General features: G+C 43.3%; 1 protein-coding gene across 2 annotated transcripts in view; it reads right to left on the bottom strand.

Annotated features, from left to right (window-relative positions):
* cdh13 (cadherin 13, H-cadherin (heart)) overlaps positions 1-23,924 on the bottom strand; it is a 182,452-nt gene that overhangs the window by 16,847 nt on the left and 141,681 nt on the right. For both annotated transcript variants that reach the window (XM_058088199.2, XM_078791167.1), the window contains 4 exons: positions 18,671-18,811; positions 12,156-12,338; positions 11,841-12,094; positions 6,548-6,690 (listed from right to left, as the gene is read on the bottom strand). In XM_058088199.2, the coding sequence (XP_057944182.2) occupies positions 6,548-6,690; positions 11,841-12,094; positions 12,156-12,338; positions 18,671-18,811 (721 nt within the window). The remainder of the gene's footprint in view (positions 1-6,547; positions 6,691-11,840; positions 12,095-12,155; positions 12,339-18,670; positions 18,812-23,924) is intronic.

The raw sequence follows: 23,924 nt of genomic DNA, 5'->3' as shown, positions 1-23,924 counted from the left end.
ACACGATCACATGACACCCGGCTAATCTGATTGGCTGATCAGAACTGTAAATGAATCCAGCCACAGCCAATTACAGCAGACGCGTGTCGTTAGGAGAGATGACTTCGGGGAGGGAAGTCGTGCTAGGGACAGGTGCATGGCCGCCAGTCTGGCAAATTACTTCCACAATGGACTTTTGGGTTATCACTTGCTGGTTATTATAAAAAGAGATGGGGGGGGGCAATAGAGTGGTGTGGTACGACAAGCCTTTCCTGTTATGATACCTCAAGTACTTTTCTCGGGTAATTTTCTTATTTAGGTCTGCTGCGACGACATCCTTCTATTTTCAGCACCCAAGGATGATTGACGACTTTTGTCTTTGGAAGAAACCATTCAACGGTGATGTGATGTTGCTTTATTATTACCAGTAGGTTGGGCTGGAGCCTATCCCAGCTGACTTTGAGCAAGAGTCGATGTAAATTCACATCCTATAGATATCGTATTTTACGGAGTATAATTTGCTTTTTTCATAGGTTGGCTGTTCCTGCGACTTGTACTCCAGAGCGACTTAGAAATGAAAAAAGTGTTTGTTCCTGTTGTGGTTCATATCACAGCTTCACTGTCATCAGTTATTCCAAAATATATTCATTCATAAATCATGCTGTTTTATGGTTGAATACCTCCTGCACAAAAAAACATAAAAGACGTATAAATACGTTGTTACGGGTTATCGGGCGTTTGGGATATTTTGTATTGAATGCATTTTTATGTTATTTACGCTCATTTTTCGGCCCTTTGTATTGAGTTGTGGACTCTTATAGAGCAGCTACACACAATAACCAGCACAGAAAGCTGTCTAGATCTTCCAGAATCTGCACCTATCCCAGCTGTATTTCTCTGGATTTCGTGCTTTTCACAAAAACGGTCTGTTTTAATCTCCAGGCACGGCCACTGCATTATAGTTGGTCACACCCCCATGTGCTCAGGAGGACTTCCGGATTGCTGCCGAACCCACGTTTGTAGGAGTTGATAATAAATAACCATTTGTATTGGATTTATTAAATAAGGAAATTCACTTATCACTGACCGGGTTGGAAGCAAATAACCGTAATAAATGAGGGATTACTGTATTTCTAATACTTAATGTTGTAATAAAGCCGTGATGATTCTCCCCCCGTTGATTGGTAGCAGCTGGGAAAAGTGCGAGGACTGTGAACACACCAGACTTTAACCGAACCTTTGACAGATTGCTCATGTCACCGTCGTGACAACGTGTCTCATTAATAAATCATATACCGTATATGCAACCTCCATCAAGCCGGCTTTGCTAGATTCCCACGTCTGAGTCCAGTCGTCTTTCCCTTGCTTTATTTCATTTTGATCCATGTTATGAGAACTAGTCTTTAGTTTGCAGAGACGCTTTATATAACTTACGTCGTTTCAGTATTGGCCCGAATCACAACATACAATCTGCGGCTCTGCTGGGCCGATTCAGCTTTGTGCTTGCCAGGTTCTGTGAAGGCATGAGCTTGGCGGATGAGTCAGGATTATGATCCATCCACATATCAGCTGGTATCAGGAGGAGCTTGTTCCATCCTGCAACATGCAGACCTTTTCTTCACAAGCATAACATGAGCACGGTGCAAATCCTGGAGAAATGAAGCGCTTAGGTAGCGACTGAAGGAGATGAAGCGGGAGGCCAAAGTTGAGGAGGTGGTGCTAAAGAGACGGCGTATTTTTGGGTGTAATGAGGCAGCATCCAGTTGGGAGCTTCCGAGCTTTCCGGAGTGTGTCCCATTACGCCACCATTATCCCGGGTCAAGATGCCTCGATTCCCCCCCCTCGTGATGGCGTCACCCTTGCCTGCTGCTACACGGGGTCATAATTGATTGGCTGGTCAAGAACACATTTCAGAAAGGTAGTTAACCCGCTCGCCTCGGTGTCTGTCTCCATAAAGGCACTGACATGACCCAGATATACAAGATGGAGTCAATGTGACCCCGAGGACAAGCAGGAGGCGAGTAAACACTTCCAGGATTCATTATCCAGAAAGTCCATGATTGAAAAAAAGATGTTGTTGGCCTCTCGTTTACCATGCATCCATCCATGGACCTTCTGCACGGCTTGTCCTCATTAGTGTGGCTGGTGTGCTGAAGTCTATCCCAGGTATTCAACCGTCAATCTCTCTCCAATTTCATGGCTTTACTCTTTTCTACCAATGCTGTTTCATGGGAGAATACGGCCTATTGTTCATCTAAACGTATGCGTATTTAAGCTAATACATACAAAATGTCCAAGCATAACAATGGCTAAATGAAGTCAATAAATATGAAAATATTCCATTCATAAGGAATCCTACTTCACAGAAATTCACTTATCATGGTTGGGTGTGGAACAAATGAACTGTGATAAATGAGGGATTCCTGTAGGGGTGTGTAAACATATTCCAGTAAGGACTGCATACTGAAAAATTGCAAAATCAATTATCAATTTTTGCTTTTTTTCAAATACGTAGTCTTTGTAAATATTTATATTATGGCTTTATTACCAGAATATTTTTTTAGAATTTATTTGCATAAAATTATAACTGTTTCTCTCTTTTTAATTTAAAAAAATATATTTTTCAACTCAACATTTCAACTCTACACTACAAAAAATTCCATACTTTTTTCTCATTATGTTATGAGTTTGTTCCCATAAAATTCCAACTTTTTTCTTGTCATATTTGGACTGCTATTGGATTTTTTTTTTTAAATTTCAGTCAGTTTCTTGACCCTATACATGTTTTCTATTTTTGACTTTATTTTCATAACATTTGAAGTATTTCCACAAGCCAATTTCCAAGGTTATCTATGACTGTGAGGCATGCTAACCACTTGTATACACCCCCCCCCCCCGACTCTAAAATATGTGGTCCAAAGTGTTTCCTCGGAGCTGCCTCATGTTTCCATAATTGCTCTATTTGTATTTCTACCGTCTTGTGGGGTCGATGTAGATCAAGCTTCCTGGAGATTCCTTACGCCTCCGACCATATTCATCCAATGTGGATCCATAACAAAGTCGGGGTTAATGATGTTCGATTATACAATTAGAGAATCAAAACACTTTGGCAAGTCAGGTGGAAACAGCGCCTTGTAATCCCAAAAAGTGGAGATAAGACATCCGTGCTCCTTTTAGCTCACTTTGGGAACGCCGATGTTTGAGCCGTTACGCTTTATTATTTCAGTGATGGAGTTTGAAGCGAGCTGATCGCAGGGGGGCTGACGGGACAACGTTAGTCCATTCATCAGCATTTAGTCTGCCAGGCTGCGGGTGACATGGCAGCCACTGAAACGGGAAAATTACTGAGCGCATTACGACGAGCGCGACACCCGTTCCCAGCGCTTAGCATGGCAATGAGGCAGCACAGTGGCGGACTTCACGCGGGACCATGGGCGTGTGGAGACAATATGGAGACAATATTCCCTTTATGAATAAGAAGTCCTACTTTGCTGAAATTCACTCATCACAGTCGCAATAAAAGCAATAAATGAGGGTTATGTTTTCCCTTCACCGAGTGCCTGTAAAGTATAATATTCCTCTATAAAATGTATATTTTCTTAATATTTTTGGGGAGTCTGGATTGCATTAATTAGCTCATTAATTTTTTCTGACATTTTGGAACAAATTAATAAAAAAAACCGATTTCCCACTGTACTCTTTACATCTGTATTAGCATATATGGTTCACATTTTCCCCATGGATCACAGCGATTGAGACAGACATAACCAATGGAGAAATATGCAGATAAATGCATTCACATTCAGTCCAAAGAGAGTTCTTGTCGTTCTGCAAGAGCCAATTTTCCGTGATAAATAACTGTCCTTATTTCTGCTGAGAGACAATTACATGAACTGAATTATGATGATAATATTGACTCCCCGATCCAAAAATGGAGATGAGTGACTCCAATTTCCACCGCGCAGATGGAATCAAACAAGTAGACAATAAAGAATGACACTAATGAGGAATCCATGCAAGCTCCCTCACAACAAGTCGGAGATAAACTTCCACTGCTGAAATGTTTGCGTTTAAAAAGCCGTTGGCCAGATGTTCAGCCAGGATGCACATGAAGAAAAGTCACGTTTTACGTCTTAAACATCTTTGTCCAAAATAAAGTGGCTGCTAGCATAGCTCCAAGACGTCAGCTGCTCTCGGCTTTTATTGTAAAATGCCACGGGGGCATTCCAACATCTGGCGGATTTTAATTCTTTTTTTTCCAGACAGTTATTATTTTAGAATCCTCCATATTGATCCACACTGAGTTCATTTGTCATGCTGGGTTAGCGTATTCGCTGAAGAACTAAATGATGAAACTTCCAGCTCCCGAGTTCGTACCTAACTTTGTTTTAAGATGTGTAGCGAAGCCTGACTGTTTACGACGCGGGTGGCATGCGTAGTACGTGACAGCAGATGTTAGGAAAGTAGAACCTGACACCAAAATGGCTGTCAACTTCTGCTTGGGTAATTTATGCACGCCTTCCAATGACAAATGGCGCCCAGCAGGGGGCCGTTTAACATTTCAGTCTGAATCACAAACATTCAACTCCGGCACTCAGCAGAGACGGAAAAGACGAGAGCAGGACAAAGACGCTGAGAACCAAGAAGAACATGGAATCCAGTCGGCGTAATAGAAGCGTCTTGTACATAAACACACAAATCCCGGATACAAAAGCCTGAAGTGAGGACCCCAGGGGGTAAGATGCAGGAACAGATGTTACAGAAGAGCTGCAGAGAATTGGCTGCTGGGTAAAAAGTTTATATCCAGGATACGAGCCAATCAAACGTCTCCCAATGATGCGGCTCTGCAGGTCTACTTGAATCCATTAGCTCTCCATCAGAAACTCATTAGATGACAGGAGGTGGTCATGTGACGCGTGAAACGTCAACATCACAGCGTTTACAGGCTTCTTGGCGGAGTTGCTGGACCACCAGCCAATGGCGTGCGCCTCAAATTTTGGATCAACATTTGCAATAAATGTAATTTTTAGATAAGATTCTGCTCCAGAATGAGCTAAACTGCTATCATTGAAGGCTACTTTTACTATTAAACTATTTGTGTTAATATTTTTGGCTTTCTGGAATGGATCAATTCCATCCATCAATACATTTTCTATGCCGCTAATCCTCAATAGGGTCGCCTATCCCAGCTGTCTTATCTAATCTATGATTGCACTGTTTTACTGGTTTTTTTTAATCACAAAAAAATGTATATAAGTGTAAAAAAATGTGTTTCATCGCAATACCCGAGAGGTTACTGGTGACTAGTCCGCATTTTGCTTCCAGTCCGTTGGGGTAGGCTCCAACCCTGAACAGGATAAGCAGTAGAAAACGGATGTCAGGATGAAACCGTCGGTCCCTCACCAGGTTCCCCGTCTCCAACCCGGTCCATTCACGCAATTCCGGCTTAAATAAAAGGATAGAGAAGGTTTATAGTCATCCAAAACATCTGTGCGTATTATTACTTGGTCTTTCTTCTCCGCATCGTTACCTCAGCCATTGCAATTTAGGAGCGTTTTCTCTTGGGTTCAATTCTTTGCGTGATGGGTCCAGTTCCAGTGAGCTGCCTTTAATGGCTGCCCACAACTCCTAAGCAAGCAAGCTGTCCCAAAGCACAATCATTCAACTACTCCACTGCACATAATTATAGTTCAATTCCAAACCTTTTCACCAATACAATGTAGCCAAAATGAATTGGGCCTGAAATAGTCGTTTTTATTTCAACCAAGCAGAATAGCCACAAAAAACCCGAGTGAGACAAAAACATTGACTTTCATAAAAGTACCAATTTTCTCTGTTAAATGTTTCAACAATATCTGTAATAATGAGCATATAATGGCTATATTTTCCATGTGGTTTCCTGTCTTTGTCACAGAAGGTACAGACCTGACTTTATACTGTATATCTTTTAGAAGGTTTCTCTTTCATCATCTAGTAGATAATACATTCATTTCTACCGTGTATCCTGCTCATGATCGCAGATCCTGAGCCGAAAATTGATAAGCTACCAGATCTTACCCAAAAGCAATTTAGTCGACTCTTCAAAATCTATATTTACCCGTTTCTTTCGTTTCAAAGACCACCTCTGCTTTCTCATCTTCATCACTCATCCTTCAAAGTTCATCTTTCCACAGCTGCCAAAGTCAGCGACACATCAGGGCTTTTGTGAAACCTAATAGAACACCTCATGGATCTGTCATGACCCGGGTGAGAACAGGACAACGGATGAGAGTTCGGGCAACGCAGAAACTCATTCGCTTCTTGACTTGGAGAGTTTCTCCACCGTTTCTCCACCGGAACTACCAACTAGTGATCATGCATTGCTAGGAGCTGAACCACTTGGGACCACTGCAGCCAGGTGACCCCCCAGAAACAGTCTTTTAGAGATGTGTTCTATGTAAACAATTACTGTCACATGAAATCGGAATACTTTAAATATGTACATATACGCAGAACATTCAGGAAACAGTGAGAACGAAAATCCTTTATTTAACCCAGTACCCTCTACCGGTTCCAGTTCCTGTCTTACCGTTGTCGATGGCAATGAACGCTGCTGTGTATTTATTGTCATGGACATAAGGAGATTCACGGTCCAGAGAGGCCAAAGTGTTGACAGTTCCTCGCAGTTGGTTCACAGTCAGCCAGCCTGCCGGATCTCTCAGGATCGCGTACCTTGAGAAGACAGTTGGAGGTTAGAGATGAGAATCAAACGGACCGGAACGTTCGGGAATGTTTCCGCAAAGCTCAAAATCTCATCAAAGCGCAGCAACAGAACTTTAGATTAAAATCAATAAAATGTATGCTGTAGGCTAATGGTTACGTTAACCAAAGCAATTTGACTCACGTGCTTCAATCAGTGAAATGATGCCTTCATGTTCATCGTCACTTTGATATATCGCCGTCATTATCTGGGGTTGTCCTTTCTTGTTTGGGTTTTTGTTGATTTTTTTACAGCAATCGACTCTTGTATTTACTCGGTGCTAGTCTTTTCTCGCCTAGATGAGGTTAACCATATGGTGCATTCTGGGAATAAAGGTCCTAGAGATCTTCAGACATTCATTAAACTCCAGTAATTAATAAAAAAAAATGAGAGAAGCAGGAAAAGTCAAACTATACCAATCTGAAAGTTGTCCAAAATCTTACATAGTCTTCCCATAAAACTGGAAAGGTCTCCATATTTATTCAGTTCTCAAGGGCGTAATGAGTAATGCAGTAAGTTTGTTGATATCGTTTATTTATGTCTGTATCCTTTTCTACTTTCTCTCCGGAGATCAAGATATTGCTTTGATTGGGAAGTTTGAGGAAGCAGAAGAGATAGAGACGAGATGGCATCCCGCCAATGCTAATAACCACTTCCTTCGTCGTTAGAGTACCTGCTACCTGGGGCAGCGTGTTACCTCTTCTTCTTCCTCCCTCTTCTATCAGCAAGGGTGGGAGTGAATCTCCAGCAACATTCTCTTTGAATGTCCAAGTCGCGTCAATGTGGGAAATCTTTTCCCGGTCTGCGCCATTACAGCCCCGATGCTCCGGGATTGTGGGATTTCTTTCCAAAGGAGGCTTACGTCTCTTCCTCTGTGCCGCTCTCTTCTCCCCCTGCCCCCCCACCCCCCCCAGGTCCCCAAAGCTACCTGAGCGTTTTCAAGCCTGACATCCAAGGTCCTACTTCGCTCTTCCTTTAAGTCCCACATTTTTACCTTGAATGGGACTCCAGTGAGAAGTTGGAGCCGACAGGAAGATTCTGAATAATGTAAAAACCTTGCTACGTTCCTGGTTTCCTTTCGGAAAAACAACATCTACATATTTTGCAAGCGACATGACATTGAGGTTACTTGCACTCGGAAAGAAACGCATGAACCTACACCGACATGTAGGGGGCTTTGGTTCCGAGGGACGAAACACGACAGGGCAAACAGAACACTTTGCTACATGTAATAACAATTTGGGTAAAAACTGAGGATTTTGAGTATATTTTCAGCAGGATTATATGTTTTAGGTCAAATAAATGAAAATAGAAATGATTTTTCACATCAACTCGTCTGTTCATTGTGTTCAAACGACACCCCAAAGAGTCCAGTTTCCTCATCAAGTATCAATTAGCCGAATGTAAATAGGTAGTCAACATTCTCAAAGAGAACCTCCCACAGAAAAGGAGACCTAATTAAAGTCCCCAAACTTTCCTGATGACACGTCTAATTACGGGCTCCTCACTTCACAGCCCACTAGGTTGGCACTTGAGGAGCGTGACATTTAAGATTCCGACAAGCTTACTTTCAGAGTAAACTCTTCCACTAAATTTCAAGGTGCAAAACGCCCCGAAAGTGTATTTCGTCAATTCTCACGCACTACCGATAAATGGATCAAACTCTGTGTCTCGCATTAGCACTCGTCTCTACCTGATGTCATGTTCGTTTTCAGTACTCTCATCAAACTGCAGGAAACGGGCCTAAAGATCCTCAGTGGAGAGATGACACAAATCCCTCCTGAACCAAATGTTGTGGCCGACATGCTAAGCATCATTAAAATGACATATCACATATTTTACATACATTTATCACATCCGGAATGGACTACTGCAACAGTATTCTCTACGGTACTACATCCGAGACCCTCAATAAACTGCAATATATTCAGAACTCCGCCGCCCGCCTCCCGTGAACACATCACCCCGGTCCTTAAAAACCTCCACTGGCTTCCCGTCCCCCAACGGATCCATTTCAAAGTCCTTCTCATCAACTACAAAGCTCTCCACAGTTTGACCCCCCCTATCTCACAGACCTCCTCCATCCACACGATCCCCCTCGGACTTTTTAATCCATGCATCCACATTCATACCCATGGCGGCTTTTTTAGGCATGGTTGGCATCGGAATATACAACAATCCTCTCCGAGCTGCATCGATTCTTGCCGGAGACCTCGCAGTTTTAAAAAAGTGTCTTCAACAAGCACATCAACTCATCTTCTCCATAAGCCAGATATGAATTTCATGTGAAGACATTGTAATTGACCCCATTACAGATCCTGCTTATTATGTTTGTTTGTTGATGAATATGATTTATGGCCTATTCTATCAAAACAAACTATTAGTAGTTGATGATGCCGCCCCTTTAAACTCTCCACCAACTCCTGCTAAAGTATCCTGACTACAGCCAAGTACTGCACTCCTTTGGGCCTCGCTTGATTCAAGATATTTGCCTTTATTCCACACAATTATCATCCATCAGTTCATCCGCTAATTGTGCTCATTCTTCTTAAGAAAAAACTCACACATTAAATAAACCAATTTCTTCCTAAATACCGCATTGTAGTAATTACAGATGTACAAATATATTGCAGGATAACTGTGTTATGGCAGTAGTTAGTTATGAAAGGCTTGTTCTATTAATGACACGTAATGGCCTGAACTTCTCCAATCTCACGCTCTCACTATATATTATACAATATACTCGCTTTAATTGCACCCCCTGCAATTTGGCAGCGAGTAAAATGCCACCCACAATGATAAAATTAGTTAAATTAGCATAGCAAGTATTTTATTACGCATCTCCCCCTGGAATGGTAATCTGCCTGACTGGGACCGAGAAATGTCACAAACGGCACGCCGGCAGGTTGGAGAGACGGGATGACTGCCACAATTAATACGTATCACAGGAGGAGCTGGGTGACAGTATTCCTGTGAAAAGTACGTTTTGTCGCCTCATTGAATTGAAATGTTTGAAATGCAGGAGTTCCTGCTGTGACATTTGGCGGCTTTTGCGCCTCCGTTCTCCATCGCAAAAGGCCATCGAGCTGTCATGTAAGACTTGGCACAGGTGCGTTATTGATCACACCTTGCACAATTAACATGCTCGCTGAGGGCTAATTTTAATAAGACGTGTGAAAAATATACACTTAAAATTCCATATGGACGTGCTTCGCCTCTGAATGCCACAGGCTCTGATCCCGGGCTCAGACGGATTGTATTCCGTGGCAAATGTATTTAACCTGCAAATCCCGGGGCAGACACACAAACACAAGCAAACACGCCGGCACATTTATGTACACGAATCCGCCGCAGCACTCTGCTTTCTTCTTCATATTCTTCTTCATATTTCATTCCCTTGGTCTTCCTGTTTCCTGTCCTCAGCTCGCCTCTGCAGGTCGCAGCTCTGGCATGACCGCGTCGCGGCTACAAGCACAATGTCAGGGAGCGGAAGGAAGATGGACGTATTCGTAGCCTCCACGCACACGAGGGACTTCACATTGAAATTATGTTTTGCTAGAATTCAAGCATCATCGTTTGAGTGTAGAAGCGTTATTAGCGATAAGAAATTCAAACATATCCATTGTTTGTGCTGATAACGTTTTCCCGTGTCAACAAGGTGTGCACATCATCAACAAGTTCTTTAAAACTGTTTTTTACTCAATGGAGACTCACTGCTGCTTGTTCTTGTTCACTTAAACCAAATAACATGTTATTAATTATTATTATTATTTATTAGAGCCGTGGAAAAAGCCACACATCTTTTATTCAAATCGACTGCCTTTATCCTCGCTGGATGAAGGTTCGAGTATCACCGACTCATGACTCGGGTTCCACTGACTCGTGGTTGCTCGACAAAGACTCAAATTTCACTCAAGTTTCAGAGACTCATGGGTGCTTGAAGAAGATTCAAGTTTGCTCAACAATGCCTCCAGTTTGACTTGACAAAGACTTGATTTGCACTGACTTACAAGAATTCAACAAAGACTCAAGTTTCATGGACTCATGCATGCTGGATGGAGACTCAAGTTTCACTGACGTACGAATCCTGGACAAGGAACTCCAGTTTCACCGACTCACACGTGTGCAACCAACATTTGAGTTTCACTGACTCACGGCGGCTCAAAGAACGCTCAATAATAATAATACATTTTATTTGTTTGGCACTTTTCTAGAAAGTCAGATGCTTTACAGAAACCAAAGCCTCGAGTTCCACTGACTAGTCTCTGCTCAAAGAGGACTCAAGTTTCACTGATTCACAGGTGCCTGAAGAAGACCCGCATTCACTCACTCATGGGTGCTCGACCAAGACTCAGTTTCTGCTAACTCACGTGTGCTCGACCAAGACTCGAGTTTCAGTGACTCAGTTCTTCAAAGAAGACTCGAGTTCACCGACTCATGGGTGCTCATTGAGCACAAAGTGCGAGTGCAGGTTTCTTGACGATGGTTGACAAACGAATCAAGTACCCTGTTCATTCAATGAGTGACTCACAGGAATTTGAGTCAGTAAAAGGAACCGCTTGTAAAAACGATTTGGTTCAGTAGGAAATGAACATAAAACAAAAAGTGGGAGTTCAAATAGGATGTTGATATTACAGACCGGAATCTAAATTCCCCGTTTATTGTATTGTGGGCATTTAGGCTTTTTTACAGCCCTGCCAGGCGGCCACTTATCAAATCTCGGTATGCAAATCACGACATCTCCAGAGTGTCCTGCGGAACAACTTTGCATTATGTGCTGTTTGATACCGACATTGTCTATACTTTACGGCACATAAAGCCGTCTCAATTATTTGAGCAGCAATGTCACAATCCAGCGGTTTTATTTTCTTGGGTCATTACTACACCCCGGTGTTTAGTTAAGTCTATTTGTAAATGTGATATAATTACAATGGCAGAAAAGGAGGGTGGAATTAAGAAGCCAATGAAACCAATGAAGAGTAGCCCGCATTCTGTTGCTTTCTTTAGGAAAAAGGCATTATTGGGTAAAGTACACAGTGAGACTTTCTGCTATTGACCTTAAATGCTCCCAGGAAAGAATAGGAGACGGAATCAGTATGAATATAAAGTTGTCACTCCTTACCTGACGCTTTGTAACTGTAACGTGTCCGGGTCGGTGGCATTGAGAGAAGCTACAAAGCTTTCCACCGGAATGTTTTCCATCCTGGTGACGATCAGCGGGTCAGGGAAGAAGACCGGACCTTCATTAATGTCCAAAACTCTGACTTGAACAGTTGCTGTAGAACTGGGGCCGTAGCCAACATCGGGAACCAGAAGGTCCTCGTTCTCCACTTTGATGAAGATCTTGTGGAACGCAGTGCCTTCATAATCCAGAGGCTGAACAGAGAAATTGAGATTATTCATAGAAATCATACTTATCTTTGTAAATCAATTCTACCTTGATGACGGACAGCATTCCCTCGTTATTGTCCGGGTTGGTTTGAATCTCAAAGCTCCGTGTGGGATCTCCGTTGATTATGGAGTAGACTGCCCTCCATGCGCCCGTGGCTGGGTCATCTCTATCGTCCACTGTCAGGTTCACCACCACGCCGGTCGAGCCCTCGTAGACGTAGGCTTCGAACTGCCGACGCACCAACACCAAAATCACCATAAGAGAGCAAAAGGGAATGATACAATGATATTGTAGTTTTATAGTTATAAAATATTACTATTGTAATACAGCAGTACCTTGGTAATAGTACATTTTTCAATGGAAATCATTTTTGTACGACCTAATACTAGGTTCCAATTCCGTGTAATTGGTTTTGCATTATTTTTTATGGGGAAAAATGCTTTGGGGCACAGTTGTCGAGTGGTTAGCATGGAGCATCCCCAGCGACCCTCGTGATGATAAGCGGTAGAAAATGAATGAATGAAAAATGCTTTGGTTTTAGTGAGATTTGGTTTTCCACTGATCCTTTGAAGCGGATGAAGAACCAAAACCAAAGTACCAGTACACTCGGATTGATCAATGTTTAAGTTCCCTCATGGTGCATCTTGTTAGATGTTGGTCTTGCTGGAAGATGCGTATCATATGTCGACATACTGCATCTCTGACATGAACCAGGAAGTAGCCCTTCCTTTTGGTCAACAGTCTATTGAATCAATGGAATAGCAAAGCAGTCCGCCAAGAGTACTCTGGAAGGTTTGTCCAGGTGAAGGCCTTTCTCCGTCTGCGTGTTTGTTTGTTTGTGTCAGCACCATTATAGCGTCAGAGCTTACAGTGTAATCTTTCAAACACCAAAGCAGCCTACTTAACAAGAGCGCAGCCCCGATCTCGATTAATGCATCTCTTGTCAGCCCACGGTATTGTTGCTTCACAGATTACCTTCTTAAAGCTACACGCCACTGAAAAGCATTCATTTGTCTGGGGAGAGACAAACATTGATTTTGTCTTTATCTTTTCCTTTATTTATCCGCTGCTTGTTTAAAGCACTTAGAAGCATTCAGTCCGTTAATGCCCACAGGAGAGAAACACAATGTTCTTCAAGAAGTAGGTTCAGTTTGTTGGTTCTTTTGTCCTGAAAACCTGCATAAGTCGCTTCCACAAGCCCTGTCATATGAAGACAAGACAGGACCCCCTCCCCGTCGCAACCCTTCCCCAGCCTCATCTCAGCCAGCAGCAGAACCCCCCACGCCGGTAGCTGTTGGAACCGGGTTTAATCAAGTGGGGCACTCATGCGGTTGGAGGAAATGTCGTCAGTGATGTGGCCGCTGTCCCCGTGGCCCGATGCTGATAAGGTCCCACGGAGTACAAAGCAACCAGTCACCTGAAAGACTGGAGGGAAATACCGGACTACTTTACTCAGGTGCTCGCCGACAATGACCAAAAAAATCAACCGAGCGACCAGGATGGAATAACTAACGAGCAAACTGCATGTCTGCCTTGGGGTCGTAAAACCAAGACAACATTTGAGCTTTTTGCAGTTATGAAATGACACAAACAACCAGGGAGAAAAAAGTTTCATCTTCTAGTAGCTCTTGTTATAGCGGCAACGCTACCAACACTCGGGACAGGCATCGGAGGGGTCAACAACCTGCAGCTCCGAAGCCTTGTGCGAGTTTTAAATATCCGACTGCAAATCCGTGGATGCATCCGGACTGTGATCTGACTCCCGATTGGATGAGCAAGGGATGGTGATGTGCAGTGAGACACAAAACAATTCAATCGTCGGCCTCTTGTGCATCCTGCTCCAATTTGACAGCATTGTGACAGTATCAGTGGCAGTCGTTAAGATGCAGATGAGCCAAAAGATAACTAGATGAATTATTTACCAGCGTGGCCATGACTGTTGTTTGCACTCGACTTCAGTTGGAGTGCAATATGATGGAAAACAGTCAACATCTGCATGAGAAAAAGCTGGCGTGTTTTGACAAAGCTTCCATTCAACACTGTCAACAACACCTCGTGCAGCCTCGCATTCTGACAAAAGACAGAAGCAACGCGAAACTGAAAAAGAACACATCTGTCACTTGTGGCACCAAACGCAAACTGCTCTTTAACAGTGCTTTGCAAATTGCCTCGTATTTTCTATACAGCTTTGAAATGTATTTTTCTTGGCCAACTGGCATTCTTTGCCCACTACGCTACCGCTCGAAAGTTTGGGATCACTTGCAAATTTCTTTGTTTTCCAAACAAAAACACATTTTCATGCATTTCACAAACAATGAAAATGAATCAAATAATTTTCAAAGAAGGATGTACTACTATCAACAACTGTCAGTCCTCTGCATCAATCTCCTGGTATGGCTGCTAATCCAAGAAAAGCATCTAAAAATCTAAACTAAAACTCAAATCTCTTACCACGCTGTTAACTACTCCCTTCAGAGAGCAGCACAAACTGGGTCTAACAAGGACAGAAAAACGCTGCATAAATATCTAAGAGTGTGTAGTTTAAGACAAAGACGCCTCACAGGTCGTCACCTGGCAGTAGTACATAAATAATACACAATAATACATATCTCCGATTGGACAAAAATATTTCCAAGTGATCCCAAACTTTTGAGCGGTAGTGTATGTATTGGTGCAATGCAATATATTACATAAATTACATATATGTAATATATGGATACGGTTGCAGATTATGTGGTTCTTCTTGAGTGTGGTAGCATTCAGGTTTCAGCAGGTTCCATTGTCTCCCTGTTTATTTAATCTTTCTAAACCTAAATGGATTTATCTAACCTTGCAAAAATTGGTGATTTGAAGAGGCATTCTGGCAAAGAAACCAAAAAAAGTCCAAGATGGAGCCAACAAAGCTTTCCCATAACCAACAGAGAGAGAAAGGTTTATCCCTCAAATACCCCATTGTTTTTTGGTTTAGTTATTTAGACATGATTGAAGGAGATGGAGAAAGACAGAAGCCTCCTATATCGTATTAGAGAAAAGCTTTTTGTCGAATGTGACGTTCGGCAAAGCAGATTTGACATGACAGCCTTCATAACATGTACGAGTCACAATCAAGCAAAAATAAGAAACACAAATTTACTCAACAAAGACGTGATTTAAGAACTGGTGTTGTGTAGCCGACACGGACGTAGCGCTGTGTTTACATTTGGAGAAAAAAAAACAACATCATTTTAGCAATACAGTCCAGGTTCCCTAAAAGCAGCCGTGTCTTAAGTGCTTGCGGCATAATCTAAAAATAAAAGTGAACTCGGCCTGCTTGGGAACATCATGAAGAAGGATAGGTGTCACATGAAATGAGTACAAGGTTTGGATGAAAAACCTTTTTGATTCTTACAATTTTATGGGATGTCGACCATGTTTTCTTTAACTATACTGAATTGGTTAAAAGCACCCGAGTTTGATTCCTCCCACATTCCAAAAACATGCTAGGTTAATTGGCCCTGTGATTGGCTGGCCACCAGTCCAGGGTGTACCCCGCCTCTCGCCCGAAGACAGCTGGGATAGGCTCCATCAACCCCGCGACCCTCATGAGGATACGCAGTAGAAAATGAATGGTAAGAAGCAGGCTTTCCAAAGTGTAACGTTGGCCTCTGGGAGATACCAAAAGATACCAAAAGTCAAGAAAAATCTGGTTTTCAAAGCTGCAATGCTAGCTTAGCATATCCTGACCTTCAACAAGGTTAAAAACATCAGAGTGGCCCCCACATGCTGAATGTTTTCTGCATGCAGTCCTTGGTGGATAAAGTTAGTTTTGAAAATGTACCCAGAAACCAACTTGAGTGACTGATGGACAGCGGTATTAAAAAAACAAAACACACACACACACACACAAGAATGCATGTCATCCTCTATAAGTCCCTCCTTGCCTTGACATCCAGCCCACAAATCCTTTCCTATTGGTTTTTTTGGAGGCGTATTTCTGGTCAACTGTGCTCCAGCATCACCCAGAGACAGCAATGTGTGTATCACAACTACTGAAGCAATCATGCACTCCCCACACTAATCCGCAAAACCTGTTTCTCCATTCCCCCAGACAGAACTGTGCTGACGGGCCGCGCTTCCCCGTACACGATGCCGCATCCATCACCGCTAACATCTTTATCCACCGGACAGCTGGATTGCAGGCCCAGCATATTGTCCGGGTCTTCATACAGGAGAACATTTTGGGGTGTTTCAGGCAAAGTGTTAGAAATAGTCAGAGGAACATCTCTCTGGTTGTCGTGAAGGTTGAGTGACAGGAGTGATAAGGTCCGTCGGTGTCTTGTTTTGAGGGGTGAAGGGGAAATACCCACAGCAAGACATTCCTACCGTGGAATTAGCTAAGAGCTGAGATGTGCAAGCTGAGCAAGTGGATCAGGATATTCATGTGGAGGGAAAGACGATCATGACCACAGATTAAGGCCAAAGGAAACTGCTCTTCTGGGGGAATATTACCCATCCACAATATTTCTCGTTTCTGCACCTGCTGATAAAAACACCATAGACCAGCTACTGGTATGACCAGCATAGACCAGCATTAGTTGTTTTCTCTTGCTCGTATGCTGGTCTGGAGACCAGCATAGGCCAACATAGACCAACATATGTTGTGGTTTCCTACTGGTACACTGGTCTTCAGTCCAGCATACCACCACAAAAACAAAACGTGTGCTGGAACGCTGGTCTGGAGACCAGCTAGAGACCATCATAGACCAGCATATGTTGTGTTTTCCTGATGGAACGCTGGTCTCCAGACCACCATACCAGCACAAAAACAAAACGTGTGCTGGAACGCTGGTCTGGAGACCAGCTAGAGACCATCATAGACCAACGTATGTTGTGTTTTCCTGATGGAACGCTGGTCTCCAGACCACCATACCAGCACAAAAACAAAACGTGTGCTGGAACGCTGGTCTGGAGACCAGCTAGAGACCATCATAGACCAACGTATGTTGTGTTTTCCTGATGGAACGCTGGTCTCCAGACCACCATACCAGCACAAAAACAAAACGTATGCTGGAACGCTGGTCTGGAGACCAGCTAGAGACCATCATAGACCAACATATGTTGTGTTTTCCTGATGGAATGCTGGTCTCCAGACCACCATACCAGCACAAAAACAAAACATATGCTGGTCTTGCTGGTCTCCATGACTGAACTTGAATGTTCTTTGCAGAATGTCTTGAAAAATTCCAAGTATTTTGGAGTGAATGAATTTTGGAAGTAGATGCTAGAATGCATATTTGAATAATTGATAAAGCCAGAGTGTGTCATCAATACAAATCCCAAATAAACATATGCTGGCGGACAGCTGAGGAGTCATCAATAATGCATGGGCGGCTCGGAAGCCATTGTGAATTGTGAAAGGATTTATATTGGGAACATAAAGCACTTCCAAACACTTTTTAAAAGGTCCATCTCTCTCTGCCGTGGAGCGATTCCCTTCCCAGTGAGAAATGAGAACATTAACTGGGACACGGACTCGGCGCACTCCGACCGGCCCGGCTGAGCCCTTTGAGCTGTAACATTTCACATGTGAGCTGTGCTCCTTACAAGCGGCCCTGACATCCCAATGCATCATGGGAGAGCTTCCAGGGAGTTTCGGGTGGGGCAGAGTGTGATGTTTCTCCAAAACGGATCGCATCTGTGGGCGTTTCCATTAACAACCGTGGAACATCAGAGATACAAGTGCACCTTGAGGCACAGGAAGGGCAGCGGCTGTTGATCCATCATTCGTTCATTCATTCATTTTCTAGCGCCTATGCTAGCTGGGTGGCCTCCATCGTGCAAATTGATTGCAAGCTTTTTTCCCCAAAATTGTATCCACCATTTTTGTAGATTATGGCCATCAGGCAGGTTTAGTCTCTGGCAATCGCCTGGAGGCATTGCTGACTAAACAAACCGCATCTACGCCCACTCCTGCTCCTGATTCGCTTATCTCGCCCGTGCACCCATATCGGCCAATTATTAACATGTCTTGTTATTTGTCAAATGCATTATTTGCACACTCTGTGATTCTCGCTGGGCTTATACTCCACAGAAACACTTTTTCCATCCAAGAACGTCAAGGTCATACCGATATGCACTTGAGTGGGTGTAAACAAGCATGTTCATGTGTAGGAAGGTAGGAAGGTTTTCTGTGAGGCTGCAATATACGGACTTTACGGCATCAAATAACACTTGTGTCACAGTGCGGTACTTTACACTTTTTCACAATCTTAGCAACGTTATTGACGACTGATTTCAGCAGATACAATCTGGCGTCTGTGCAGCAAACAAACTAATCCGAGTGACATCGTTCATCAAAGTAATTGCCCAAATGACGACATAAAAATGCTCAACCTGCGCTACGTGTTTCAATCTTGTTTATCAGGACGCTGAAATGTGGTCATCAGCTCGCTCTAACTGAGCTTGAAATTGGACCTCCGTTTAGGGGTGGCCAAACAATTCCCACACTCTGCCGCTACCTCGTGGAAAATGGATACGAGAAATAATCCCGGCAAAGGAAGTAGAAAAACCATCTTTCTCACCAGAGGATGTGTGAACTCAGGAGCATGGTCGTTCTTGTCTGTGATGGTAATGGTCGCTGTGGCAGTTCCTGTCAGGCCCACTTCACTTCCCGCCATGTCCTTGGCCACGATCTCGAGCTCATATGTTGTGGTTGGCAGCGTCTGGAAAACACACAGTTACATCCCGGTTAGAGTATTTGATATCTTAATGTCACACTTGGTTCCTAACCGATAATCCAGCTAGATCTTTTAGTCTGCAGAAGCTGACTCAAGTGTTGTTTTGTATTGATTTGGTCCGTTGTGGGCATAACCGACCGATGACTCAATTCATCGAAACAACAAACTTCCGATTAATCGACGACAATAAGTGCTAGTTGCAGCCCTTGTCGGGAATATCGATGGTACAGGTTTTGCATGTTTAATTGATTTTCATAATCCAGCCTCTCAGATGTGTTAGATGCTAACTGCCATGACGAGGCATCGTCACATCGCTGGCGACTACATTTCCCACATGACACAGACTCATATTGCTTTTCTAATACGCCGTACAAGCCTGAATTATAGCCCCAGAACGCTAGTTATAAAAACACTGACTGTAAACATGGCAATGAAAATGTGATATATGGCCTCCCAATATACGCCGGAATCCATTACATCCGCAGAACGTCCAGACTCTAACACAGCAAAGAAACATCATCCTCTGACAGAAAGTGCTGAGGCAGGTAATCCGAGAAGCCAGTAAAACATCCTAGCCCATTACGCTGCAAAGACCAGATTAATCCCGACTAACACTGATAATAACCCCCACAAATCATCGACCTCTAAACGCCTTTCTTTAATGAACGCCATATTATTTATCAGAAGCAATGTTTGCTTTCTCTTCCTCCTAAACGCATTCTCTGAAAATGACATAAATGAGGATGAAGCACAATTAAACTGAATTATGACTTTTATTGAGCCTCAGAGTAGATTTCATTTTCCATTCATGTAGTTTTATTTAGACGCAGTTTTCCTCTGCATGATGTGAAAACCCACGGTGTATTTTGTTGTACAAAACACAGACGGCTTTTCTTACATCCAAAATGAGGTCTTATCCTTCTACGGTTCCCCAGACGCTTTTCCTTCAAATGGATTTCCTCTTGGGCTTCAGCAACTTCAAAATGATGCTCCATAATGTGCGGGAGTGAAACATGACGTGAGTGGACAAAATCCATTACATTTCTTTTATGTTGCCATTATGAATTCCCCGCTAGAATGTGTGGCGAAGTGAGCAAACAACAGGAAGCTTCTGGGAGAAGCTAACGCTAAACGCGGCATCGCTTGTTATCAAAGGTACAGTAGCGTTGTCCTGGTTGAACTTTTTACTTCGGCTTTGTATCAGCCTCGTCAAAGATTTCAAATAAATTAATCATGATTAATCACCATTTTGGGCCCTGCAATTGGCTGGCGACCAGTCCAGGGTGCACACCCCCTCTTGGCCAAAGTCAGCTGGGATAGGCTCCAGCATACCCCTGCGACTCTAGTGAGGATAAGCGCCATAGGAAATAGAGTGTATTACCAATTTTTCACCCACCCTTTATCATGTGCATTTTTGACATTGACTATGACCTCCCCCCGATACTGTATGTGACCTTGGACACAACCCCAAATATCACTGAGGTCCAAAGTCATGAATTGGGACAATGCCCCCTTACAACCTTAGTAGGGGCTTCGACATAACGTGAAACTTTGTGTGTTTTGGTTAATGTCCAAAATGTACCCAATTTTGCCTTGGTTTGTGTACATTCTCCAGTCAGCTTAGGCTACTATGTGGTACGCGTCTTTCCATCCATCAATCATCCTCAACTTGATCCTCTCCATGTGAAGGAGCAGCGGTTCTACTCTGAGCCCCTCCCACATCTGTAGCTTTATTTGAAGATGTGTAGAGAAGCCTACTTTTTTTCTAAAAAGCTGTCCCCTGAAGCTGAAGTGGTGGCTGGATACACAAGACAGGCTCGCCTGGGTCCGAACGGGGACTCGAGTCCATGTGAAAGGAGGTTTTTTGTTCATGACTTCATGGAGACGCTCTTCTCTCAAAAGTAGAGCAAACAAGCGAGGAGGATGATAAATTATTCTTGTGTGTGCTTGCCATAAGCAGGCTCTGGGGACACGTGCTACTGTTATAACATCATTAAAAAGTCAAAATAGACCTAATACAACCCCTCTGATTCACGCTTCATTCATTTTAATATGTGTACTTGTATTAGCAGGTAACGTGTTAAGCTTATGTTAAGATGACACATTTGCTTTTTTTTTTTTTTTAGAACCTAAAACAACTATGCGTCAAAATGTGTGTCATGGTGTCAGATTGCACATTTTACACCTGGAGAAATTGTAATCTTTTGTTGTGAAATATGGCCTCTGTAAAGCAGCTTTTACGACATGTTGAAAGTAATCACAGGGATCTGTTGCTTGTTTTATTTTCCACTAAAACTTATAGTGAGAAACTTTTCATGAGGCCCGTAAAACCAGGATGCCTTCCCGAGAACATTTATGGTCCGGCAATCAGGACGATTCTGCTTGGTTTCCAGACTCGTGGCAATAGAAACACGGTCAGGCAACATCAATTGGCATAAACTCCATTTTTCAAGAGCGACTTTCACTCTTTTTTTGGCTCATCACTGATGCTGATGACGTTGTTTAATGGCAAGCTGCGATGACCTCAGTCACCTCATGCTGCTGAAAATCAGTTTAGTTTTAGTTGGACCTGTCCTCAACATTGACAGCACCCTAATCAGTCCCATCCAAGATTAACAATCAACGTCAGACACCTTCAGGCTGATGTTGGTGATTACCTCCGCAAGAAAGCCCAAACGCAATCAGGCTCTATTTACTTAAATGACATGTTGAGGTCACAAATAACATCACTAGTTCCTCTCTTAAAGGGGAACCGCACATTTTTCTTTTTAAATCATTCACAATCTTTCAAACATGAAAATATTTATTTCCCTTTTCTGGGCATTCTAGCGTGTGAAAACGATTTAATATGAGCTAGCTAACAACAGACGTCATGGGAAATAAGTATTTTGATGTTACTGCCCTCTTAAAAAATGCCAATAATGTTTCATTTACATAATGGACTTCAAATTAGTATTGTTATTGTAGCAGCTAACACAAAAAAACTAACACTTTGCTCGACGTTCACGTCATTTTCGCTATGAAGACTCAACGAGATGTTTTACCATGTTGTGGGATGTTCTGCCATCCCAAGGAGATGGCATTATTTATGCTGCTGTTATTGACGGAAATAGCATACGCTAAATGCTCGATGTGAAAGAAAGAGGGGTAGGATTTAATAAGCTTTGCTTCTTCCTACTCCTTTTGGACATGTGGAACTGGGAACTGATTATGGGATGCACTCAATTGTAACCTGCATGTTCAAATGAAATTAAACCATTACCATTCCAAAAAAGTGCAGTTCCCCTTTAAGAAAGCAAATTTCATTGTCAAACGCAGATGAACATCCATCCATCCATTTTCTATGCCGCTTATCCTCATTAGGGGTATGCTGGTCACGCTACATTTTATAATACTGTAATTGATTCTAATGAACTCAAACAGGATGAAAAACCCAACTTGAACAGTTTTAACCGGATTGGGAATTTGATGTTCCTCCGGCTGTGGTTTCTCCCAAGTTCTATCCATTAACTCGGTAGCTCTGGGAAGCCGGGAAGCTCAAAGAGAGTGTGAGACAGTAAACAGGTGTTCCTATCAACAGTTTGTCACACGTAGTTGGTGGCTGCAGTGAACCTCACAAGGGTTTGATTGACCAAACACTAAAGCAGATGGTGCTCTCCACACCTGCGAATCTAATGCACAATTACACAATTGCAAAACACACACACAAACGCACTTGGACACAAACGCACACCTTTGGCCTCCAGCTGGAGAAGAGCTGGGCTGTGGGACGCTTCCAGTCCCCGTGGTGTCTACACACATTCATGTGGTCTCTTCTGGAGCCCGACAACGTCTTAATGAGACTTTGTGGAGTCTCAACTCAATTATAACATCTCTGCCAATACCTGGCACACAAACGTTGCCATCCACTCAGAGCTGGAGCCGCAGCGAGCACGAGTGGGGATTTTGCCTCCAAGTGTCACAAATCTACTGGCAAAGTGTTGATTGAGCTGCTTGTCTCCATCTCCCCTTCACTTTGTGGCTCCTCGTCGGTTCCTCCATACACTTCGTTGGAGTGTTTGAACAGACGGACAAGCAGGGAGCACGAGAATTAGAAATGTGTCCGCATGAGTCATGTGACTATGGGGCATTTGATCATTTATTCACTTTCCACGCTGCTTATGAAATACCAATATGGTAAAGTATCACAATATTGTTTTTGATGATCATGATTGAAAGATAGCAGCTATAGACTTCTTCCACCATTCCTCTGATTCCGAATGGAATCTTTCCGAATGACCTTTCCGAAAACAATGGCATCCATGGAAAGGAATATTCCAATCTCTTGTCTCCATGCGCCGCTATAATCCAACAGAATAGTCAATGGGGCATGCCCAGTAAAACGTAAACATCAACATCACGTGATACCGACTTTCATCTATCATTGTGGTTATGCATGAGCAACCATGCTGGGGCTTGCGTATTGGGCTTGAGCACGAAGCACGAAGCACAAAGCACAAAGCACGAAGCACGAAGCACGAAGCACGAAGCACAAAGCACGAAGCACGAAGCACGAAGCACGAAGCACGAAGCGCTGGCTCGTCAAACAATCCGAAGGATTGTGGATTTTCGCCCAAGTCAGAGCTCCTCTACTGAAAATGACTTCCCGGTGATTTTCTTGAGCAAATGTGTTTTTGCGAGAGCCGATGAGAAATTGAACAAAGGTAACGAAGCCGAGTGCGCCGCGTGATATGGCAGGTCTTGTTCCAAGGAGTTCTGATCCGACAATGACATCTGTGACCGGCACACTGTGCTTTGAAAGGGTTTCATCAAAGCCCCTCCAGTCAGGGCTGTGATCCTTCCACAAAGCAGGGAGGGAGAAGAGGATGAGTGGAAGCAAGACAGGAACGGTGCATCGCTAAGAAAAGGACAAGATGAAAATGAGGCAGAATGACGACGGGCCGCCACGTGGGACGTCACATTAACTTTGGCTATCGGTGGGGTTTCCTGATCCTATTGGCGGGGAGCGCTTTGTCTCCTCTGGCCTTTTCTGGCCTGCTCAACACATCAAATCATTGGCTGTTCTTCAACTTTCCTTTCAGTAGAGACGCACGACGAC

The sequence above is a fragment of the Doryrhamphus excisus genome, linkage group LG6 (genome assembly GCF_037039965.1).
Source record: "Doryrhamphus excisus strain RoL-2023G ecotype Guam linkage group LG6, RoL_Dexc_Guam_v1.1, whole genome shotgun sequence".
NCBI classification, from domain to species: domain Eukaryota; kingdom Metazoa; phylum Chordata; class Actinopteri; order Syngnathiformes; family Syngnathidae; genus Doryrhamphus; species Doryrhamphus excisus.
This window is presented reverse-complemented; position numbering and strand designations above follow the sequence as displayed.